At 42.2% G+C, this 9,492-nt stretch overlaps 1 protein-coding gene across 1 annotated transcript in view; it reads left to right on the forward strand.

Moving 5' to 3' along the window:
• Window positions 1-8,072, forward strand: part of LOC114605788 (SERTA domain-containing protein 2-like) — a 19,552-nt gene extending 11,480 nt beyond the window's left edge. The window contains exon 3 of the mRNA XM_028747401.2: window positions 4,474-8,072. Coding sequence (XP_028603234.2) covers window positions 4,478-5,332 — 855 coding nt within the window. The 5' untranslated portion in view covers window positions 4,474-4,477 and the 3' untranslated portion in view covers window positions 5,333-8,072. The remainder of the gene's footprint in view (window positions 1-4,473) is intronic.
• The last annotated feature ends 1,420 nt before the right edge of the window (window positions 8,073-9,492 follow it).

Below are 9,492 nucleotides of genomic sequence, written 5' to 3' on the forward strand. Positions count from 1 at the left end.
TGTCTATTCATACTAACAAAGAATACTTATAACTAACCTGGAAGCTGCTGATGTTGATCTCCTGGTTTGCCAAAGCTGTATAGTTTAGTAGAGTTGCATACATATTATTTAGAGTAACAAGCTTACTTATCCAGAGTTACTGGTTGCTTTTTGGGGTGAATTTAAACAGTCAGGGGAAGTTTGTAATGTCTTGTAGTAACAAGAGAAAGCAAGGAATCTGAGTCCCCCATTGTGCTGAACATGGCAGGCTTTTCATTTCAGTTTGTATCCAAAGTTCAGAAACAGCAATTTGCTTTTCCAGCCAAGAATTGGCTTTGAACAGAGCCACAGGCAAGTGAAGCTGATTCTCTCCAGTCCCTCTTTATTGAAGTCTTGCAAGATGTTGGTTTTAGAAGTGGTTGCTTACTTTCCTTAACTGATCAGCTGAGAGCTGAATGACCAAAGTAAACACCTGTGATCAGCTACAACTGTGCCTGGAAAATATAACAAGGAAGCAGTTTAGGAGCAGTGGTTCTTGGGGAAGTGCTTCAGGAAAACAAGAGAGAATGAGGCCCTTAAAAAAAAGGGTAACGAAGGGCTTTTGCTTTAAGTGCTTTCTTCTGCATGAAGAGTCGCCTTTGTCCTTGCTTCATGTGTTGGGAGAGGCAGCTGTTTCTCTGCAACAGTTGGTGCCTGTGTCAGGTGTCTGTCTCCCTTGAAGATGGTGGCTCAGGAATTGCATTGCTGCCACTTCAGAGTGAGGGGCTTAAGATTAACACTTCCAGTGGTTTAGAATGTTTCCAGTCCCGACAACATTCACTGGCTCTCTTGAGCTCCTGTGCACAGGTGGAGCTTTAGCCGTCAAAGGATGGACTTCCAATACCAGGCTGCCTTGAACGTCCCATCAGTTGCAAGTACTTCAGCTTGCCAGTCAGAATGTTTCCTGTTCTTCCAGGGGTTCTTCTGACTGAGCCAATTGGCTGAGCCAATTTTGGAGGCCATGTGGGGAGGGAGGGAACCCCATTGTGCAAGCGGAAGCTCTCATGCAGGTTTTGCACTGAAAGGACTTGTTAGGGAGATCCTAAAGTCTTTCACTTAAAAACCTTTCCATTTGTTAATAAGTGCTGTGTTCACATGAAAAGATCTGCATTAAGCAATTCACACAGTTGTGGTTACCTAAACCATGCTCCCTAAATCTGTTGTGTCTGTACCAGACTAATGTGTATCTTGTTCACTTGCTGCCCCCCAATCTACATGTCCTGTGGTCTCCAAGGTGCTTCTGGTTTCTTTCTTGTGCCCTCTGCGAAAAGGGACAATTATGTAGTCAAGATGGTCAGGATTCATGGTATCGGGATGCATTTTGTCAGGTTTTAAGTGTCTTTATGTGGCACTCTTGTGGAAAGATAGGGGAGCGTCTCAGTAGATCAGTGCTGCATCTGAGCATCATCAGATCTTGTTGGAGCTGCAGTGTTAGGGGAGGGTGGGTCCGCTTATTTTCCAAGCTGGACAAAACAGTAATTCAACATTTGTAATCTTAATAAGTTGTGCAAATATCCATGTACTTACCTTTGCATATTTCTGCATTTGTTGGGAAGGGCACAGATCTGTGCAGAGGAGAGCAGCAGAACATAATGTATTTCAGGGAGGGAGAAGGGGTCCACTCGGTCATAGGAAAATCTTCATACGGTTGTCTTTAGTTTGGAAGATTTGCCTGGCCTGAACTGCAATGTGGAGCTGGCAACCACTACTGTCAGCTGAGCAGCTGTTGGCTGAACCCAGTACTGAGACGAAAGGGAAGTTGGGAGGCCCTCTGCCGTGTGCAGGGTCTACAACATACTTACGTTCCAGCCTTAATCTGCCTTTCAATCTCAAATTTATGCATCCCCAACACCACCCCTTTCTGTGTGTGTGTGTTGAAGCAATTGAAGGATCTACCAAAAGCAGATTTGCAAAGCCCAGATTTCACTATCTATCTGCAGCAGTGCAAATGCCCAGTTAACTTGTTTTGGTGTTTCTGGATTCTCTCTTCTCTCCAGTACCAAACAAGGGCCTGACATGATCCTTTTTCTTGAGCCCATGCCTCAAATTGTGGGAGGCTTGAGCACCACTCAGACCTTATTATTTCTAAAGCAGGTTTAAGCACTATCCAGAAAAGGGGATGCATTAATAAGATTGCCAATTCCTCATTTACATATTGACACATCAAACGATATTTCATACCAGTTGATGAGATTATCCATGAAACTTCATGCCGCAGTAAACTTAGCCTTCAGTGTGCTCTCTCACTAAGGCCAACTGCTTCTGTGTGAGAAACCTACAGGCAAATGGTTTGGGATAGTAAGTGTTGTGAAACTCACATTGGTATGGATTTAGTGGTAGAGAAACAACTTGGCTAGTGCAGTGGAGGTTTCCTGGTGCCTCCCTCACATTACAGCCCCTTCACCCCTTGAAAAGCCACTCCTGAGGGGGCTGTAGCAGGATGGGGGAATTAGGAGAATTTAGTGGGGCTGCCTAATTGAAGTGCCTTTCTGCTTATGCAAAACATTTCTGGATTCAAACCATTATCTTCAGCTGCAGAAAGCAATGTTTTTGTGGCGCTTTGAAGACTATATGATGCAGTGTGGCGTAAGCTTTTATGGACTAAAGTTCTGGAGTCTCAACAAATATTTCTTTAACATACCACAACACAGTTTGTTGTTTTGGTGCAACATAGCTACCTTTCTCAAATTTGCCATTTGCCTTAGGTACTTCAAAACCACATCCAAGTACGCCAGTGTGTGATCACGACATAAAATGATCTGCATGTGATTTCTTTCACAAAAGTGTTTTCTATGTAGAAAAACCTTAATTGCTGCTCCCTTTTGGTATGACACTTAAACTGAGAGTGTCCTAAGGAGTTGGTTTGAGGGATCATGCTTTAGGTTTTTATTGTTATGAAGTACAAATTCTGTGTTAGGTTTTGAGATGCCCTCTTTACCCAGCTACAACCTCCCAATTCTTCCAAGATTGGAAGGGATCCTGATTAGAGTACTGTTTAAAGAGTCTTGCCTATGCTATTTTTTTCTCATTTTCATTTTAAAAAGCTCTTGTGCCAGATCTCCACATTACTACTGAAACTTGGCAATGTAAGGGTTCTGTGGGAACAGCTGTCAAAGGAGAAACACTGAGGAATTTAGTTGCAAGGGTGGCTGGTGTGCACACCCCTTGCTGGACTTTGATCTACGATTGCTGTAAGAACTGCTGTTTCCTGCCTGACTTCATTTGGGAAGATTTGGCAAGATCATTCCTCTCTCCCTCCCACCCAGCTTTCCTCGTTCTGAAGGACTTTCGTCTTACGAGCCAAGAGTTCTGCTTAAAAAGTCTCTCCCAAGCACCTCATTGTCTGGAATTTTGAGCAAAAGCACTGCTGCTTTGAAATACATTACGTTGTTTATAGCCATGGGGAAGCTGTTGAGTTTGCAACAGGAGCAGAGTAGCAAGTCTCCAACAGCTTCTCTGAGAGCTTTTTTCTGTGTTTGCCAAGACTAAAAGTCGTATCTTCCAAGTTGGGAGGGAAGAGGAGAGAGTATGGTCAAAATCAAAAAAATTATTGGGAGAACCCAGCTTTCCTTCAGCGCTCAAACCAGCTTTTAGATCAAGCAGCCTAAAGTGAATACTGAAATCTCAATGTTTAAACCATTTTTTGCGTGATTTTTTTTTTTGGGGGGGGGGGTATTGAGAAAGAATCTTTAGTCTGAATGTTGCCACTGAAAACTCAACATTATGCTAAATTAAGGAAATCAAAATTCTCTGACCTGTTACAATCATGAAGATTAAGCAAATGAGTGTTTTTCTTATTTACCTAATTTAGTGTTTACTCTGCTGGTTTGGGGGAGGACTAAGGAGCAACATGGCCACTGAAGCCCCTCACTCTGATATCCAGATCATTAACTTGGGCTTCTAGAATTGCACTAGACATTGCCCACATGCTTCCAAGCATATATCGGCAACTATAAGGGCTAGAAAACTTGTGTTTACAAAATTAAAGCTGGGATTCTTGGGAAGTTGAGGTCAGCAGCTTTTCTTCATGCTTGTGGCAAGCTCTTGCTATCCTTGCATTTCCGCCTCCTGTCCAGTCGCTGGCCAGTTTAGAGCAGATTCCTTTCCACCTCCAAATACAGCAATCTGTTAGCTCTATGAAGGCAGTGATGGCCAAACTTGGCCCTCCAGCTGTTTTGGGGCTACTATTCCCATCATCCCTGACCACTGGTCCTGTTAGCTAGGGATGATGGGAGTTGTAGTCCCAAAACAGCTGGAGGGTCAAGTTTGGCCATCACTGCTATGAAGAGATCTGCCACAGCACCCTTGTTGAACACAAGTCTGGCTTATGTCTGGAAACTCTACTATAACACCTGGACTTTCATGGTAAAAACACCTGGGAGTGTTGTTACAGCCGTATACTTGACTGTGTCATACCGCTCCGCAGTTTTATCATTGGTTTATGCTCTGTTTCAGGTTCATGTTGGGAAGAGGTCTGAAACGCAAGCTGAGTGATTATGAAGAGAACATGGCAGGTGTGTCAAGTGCCTTCGATTCCAGCCGAAACCTGCCATATCCACTCAAGAGGCAGCTGGTGCTCAATGTGTGCCTCACCAAACTACAAACCTACAAGATGCTGGCAGAGCCAAACCTGCACCGCTCTGTCCTTATCGCCAACACAGTCAGGCAAATCCAGGAGGAGATGAGGCAAGAAAATAGCCAGCAGTTCATTCATATGTGCAGTGGCTTCAGCACCAGCCCCTCCAGTTACCTGGGCTTGGATTTGTTTGGAATGCCATCAAACATTTTCCCAGGCGTTCATCAGCAGGAGTCCAGCGGTCATGAGCCACGGCCTGTGGAAGGCCCAATTGAAAACAACTTGCTGGTGGTTTCAGATAATGACATGTCATCTGCCATTTCATCTATTCTGAAAGACTTGGACTTCATGGAGGATGTGAGCCCACCTTCATACCTGGCTGGATCTGGAGATGATCAGTTTAAGACTTCTGAAACTTCAGGCTTTCGGTTGGAAGATGACAGACAAGACTTGAAGGGAGTGGAATGTGCATTTGGTTCCTTCGAAATTTCAAGCTCAACTAGCTACTTGAAAGACTTGGCTATTGATGACATTTTTGAAGATATTGACACTTCGATGTACGATTCAGACTTTGACTGCCCCTCACTAACTCCTCCAAGAGCATCGTCTGTGGCACCCACAGAAGACATATTGAAAACCTTCTCTTCTTGCAATTCCTCCTCAGCAAGCAACATCCCAATATGTAGAAGTGATCTCAGTGATTTGGACCATATCATGGAGATTCTTGTAGGGTCTTGATACTTTTTAAAAATCCAAAGATACTTTTTCCTATGCTACCACCCTATGCTGGTTTGAAGAAAAAGCCACACAGAGAGAGGGATTGAACTGCAAAGTATTACGTTGGAATGGTAGTTAGACATTGTCCTTAAGTGGTTCTCAAAACCTCTCCAAAACTTATATATAAACCAAAAAAAGTGGCAAGCTGTTATATAAAATGGAGTATTTATTAAACCAATTGTGCAATTTTTTATCCTAGGGTAAATGCAAGGAATATGTCTCTTGCACCTTTCCCTAGTCCCACAAATCTCACTTTTTTAAATGTGCAATTTTTAATCTGTCCGAAAAATTTGCATAACAGTAATTTCCATAAGGGGAAAACATCTTCTAAAGTCTAATGATTCTATTTTTAATATAAAATGAGACACTTTGTTGACATTCACTGGAGTTGCATACTTGGATTTGCAACCTCAGTAAATACAAATATATTTTTAAAGTATTTAAAGGACTACAGGCCTCTTCCCTTTTGTTGAAGGAGCTTCAAGATGCCTGGCAGCAAAATGCCTTGCATTTTGTAAAGCATTTGAAACTATTTATTTTTGTAAAATTTTATAGTCTTTTTACATTTTACTACATTGCTCCATCATAGTTTAGAGATAACAAAAGAGGCACGGCAAAGCACTGATCTGGTTGGACGGAGCTGGCACTACCTCTCTAAGCAGCAATGCTGTAACTCTTTCCAGTGCTTTGTCTAAAACTGCAGATTTTTTGTTTTCTTGGATAGTGTTTGTGGCGGTATAAACAAGAAACTTCTCAGCGTCATAGCTGGCTTCTGAAATTTTATGGTATTTAATTATACACATTTACAAATGTAATTTATATGTAGATTATCCGATTTTAAACTTTGTCAGTATTATGTGCTTCAATTTGGGAGTAATATGGGTTTTTTAAAATTTAGTATTTACTGTACAGGTAGAACTATTTTAACTCTTTGGAGAATATTGTATCTCTGCAACACGATTTCTAGATTTTATGTGCAATATACATCACTTAAGCAGAACATTTTTGCACACCTTGTATTCTTAAAGAAGTGCATCAAATCCAAATGGCAGGCACCAATTCAAGATACTAGAGGTGTCTGAAGTGTACTGTGTGCACTCTATGTCCTGGCAACTTTGTCCTGTAGGAGTGGGGCGGGACATGTCTAAGAGCACAGCTGTGGCCTAGCAAGATTCCTTTTTGTGGGAGGAGAAGTGTTGCTTTGTTCAAAATGCTAATCATAGATTGTATGCCTTTCATGATGGTTTTTACTTTTTTTTTTTTTTGCATGAAAAATGCTAATAGTCTGCACTGTGCAAATCTTAGGATCACCCTATCAGAAGTTTAGGAATTTGCACAGCAGTGATCCCTACAAATTGCAGAAGCATATTTTGTCATATTGTAACATAGGCCTGCCATCAGCATCCAGTATGCATGAATGTGTCAGGACGCATGCACCCCAGCAATGCCCACCAGGACTAAAGCCTCTTCCAGCTTTTCTTTGGTGCCACTGAGCAGGCCTTTCCTGCAGTAGTGTTGTTGATTGATTATGGAAATTCATCAGATATCTGTACCCACCTCAGTTTCTGCCCACTCCACCCATTCATCATACCTATCTAAGAACAGATGGCGTCAAAGTATCAAAAGCCAAAACCGGCCATCCTGTTTGTCGTAGCTTCCAGACATATTTCTAAAGGCAGAGCAGATTGTATTAGAATTGGAAGACACGCCCCCCCCCCCAATAGCTCTCAAATGTAATAAGTAATTCCTATTACATTTTTGGGAAACGGAGGCTGGCAGCCCTCTAGCACTGGTTGGAGCTGAGCTGCCACTTGGTTCCAGTAGGAGGTGCCCAAGCACCACAGGGAAAAGCAGGCCAAAGCAGCACCAGCCAACATCAGTTCCTTGCCCTGTTGTTCTAACCACACTTGACTTGCTGGAATCATTGCTTCTCCCCTTCCCACCCAACTCCCATTGATGTTCTCCTAACCCCAGTATTGATACAATGGAGGAAGGTTTGTTCTGAGAGCATACTGGCTCAACAGTGATGCATTTTGGGGATGAAAGGCTCCAGACTGGGGCAAGAACGTGGTTGTTAGTTATGGAACAACCAGCATCACGGTATGTCCCTAGGATAAATGCATGAGGTAGTTCCACAGGTGATGTGGAGAAAATTATCCAGATGTGTCTCTATCAGTAATATTGCTATTGTCAACCTTGTTTTCTAACTATTTATTTTAACTCTTTCATTTTATTGTTCATGAGGAATCCATCAAGCTTCAGATTTTTTAATAATGGAAACAGAACCTTGTTTAATCTGAAAATAATTTAAATACTCTATCTTGGGTTCCAAATATTGGGCTATTTATTTAGTCCTGACTTTACTAATCATGGAACCAGATCCTGCAACTAATGCAGAATGAATCCTGTTTTGTTGCCCTTGTGCACAGCTTGGCAAGCAAAGTGTGTTTACATGCACAACCCATGCAAATAGATCTATACCACAGCAGCAGAACCTTCGGCAAAATGCTGTCCATCTTTGATGTAAAGGGATTTGGGTATAAAGAATGTACACAGATTGTGCAGAAATGCTTCTTTGTATGTATAAATATGAATCTTGAAAATGGTAAGGGCCTTCTGCACTGTGATGAAGCAGAATTGTGGTTAAAAGAATATTTTTAAAAAATTTCTGTGATAATAAATATTTCATTCTAAGTTCTCATCTACGGAAGTAATTCTTGGCTAATTTGAATATTTGTGTGTACTTACAACTGTATGCCCTTAGTTTGCCCTCCTGTTTGCCCTTAGTTTTCTACTGATACATAATGCCGGTAGGGCAAATGACCTGACTTGGGCATGAGAGGTCCCATTGCTAACCAAGAGATACTGACTTGCACTGTGAGCAGCACATTTTGTGGGTCTAACTAACTACATGTTACAGATGTGTGAAGAAACCGCTGTTTCGTAAATAAACATGGCACTGAGGAGAGGACCACTACCTTTTATCTGCTCCAGTTACCCCCAGCCACTTTTCCAGAGAAGGTTTTAGAGGTGTGTTAAACACATCACAAACTTCACAGAGAAAGCAGTTAGCTGGGCAGCAGTTTGGAGCACAGAAATGCCAGGTGGGTAGATAAGTATTGACTCTGCTGGTTCTCTGTGGGTCCCAGAGGGCCAAGTTGCTGTGTTGGCATGGAATGTTTATGAACATTCCATATGCTTGGCTCACAACCCGTCAGGATGTTTATAGTTCTTTGAGACACAGGTTAGTTGTCTGGCTGGGATTAGAACCTCACATTGGCCCTTAAAACAGAGTATTTTTGTGTGGCTGAGGAAAGGAGGCAGGGAAACTCTGAGCCCAGAAGTGAGGTGGTTGGAGGAAAGGTACAGAATAAGCAATGAACAGGAAAGAATTGCAAGGGAGGAAAAGATGTGCAGAAGCTTGCCTGAAAACCTGATTGCGGTCCAGGCTTAAGGTAGTTCTTATTTGTCTTTGATGTACAATCATTCATTTTCAGTATTTTTAAACTGCACCTTCATCTATGAAATATCAGGGAAATATACAAGAAAGATTAGGTAGTTGTGTGTATGTGTCGTAAATTGATGAAAGACTGATAAAACCAAAAAGAAAAAAGCAGACTAAATAATAACTGACTTTAAAATACATTAGCAAATATTTATGAGCAGCTGTTCAACTGATGGGAGCAATGGTGCCAGCTGTACTTTTATGGGTGATCTCAAGACACAGGGAGAGCTGCAGTTCACCAGGTAATTTGTCTGAAGCTGGGCTTCCAGTGACAATGCTCATTCCAAGACCTCGTCACCAAGCTAAATTTATAGTCTTTCAAGGGGAGCACAACCCATTTTGTACACCCAATTGCTGGACATAAGAACCACCTCCGTGTTGTCAGATGCTTCAGCTTACTAGCTTACATCCAGCCCACTTTACAAAACCAGGCACTGGTCTGAACAGCCTCATGCTGCCATGTTACTACAAACACTTTGATAGCCTCACCCAGCAGCTTCTTATAAAATATTTTAACTGATGGACTAAGGTAATGGGTGGTATACAAATACAATTCCTCATGTGGACAGGATGGGACCCTGTAGCATTCAGAAGCATGGGCAGAAACCCTCCAATG

The sequence above is a fragment of the Podarcis muralis genome, chromosome 1 (genome assembly GCF_964188315.1).
Source record: "Podarcis muralis chromosome 1, rPodMur119.hap1.1, whole genome shotgun sequence".
Classification (NCBI taxonomy): Eukaryota; Metazoa; Chordata; class Lepidosauria; order Squamata; family Lacertidae; genus Podarcis; species Podarcis muralis.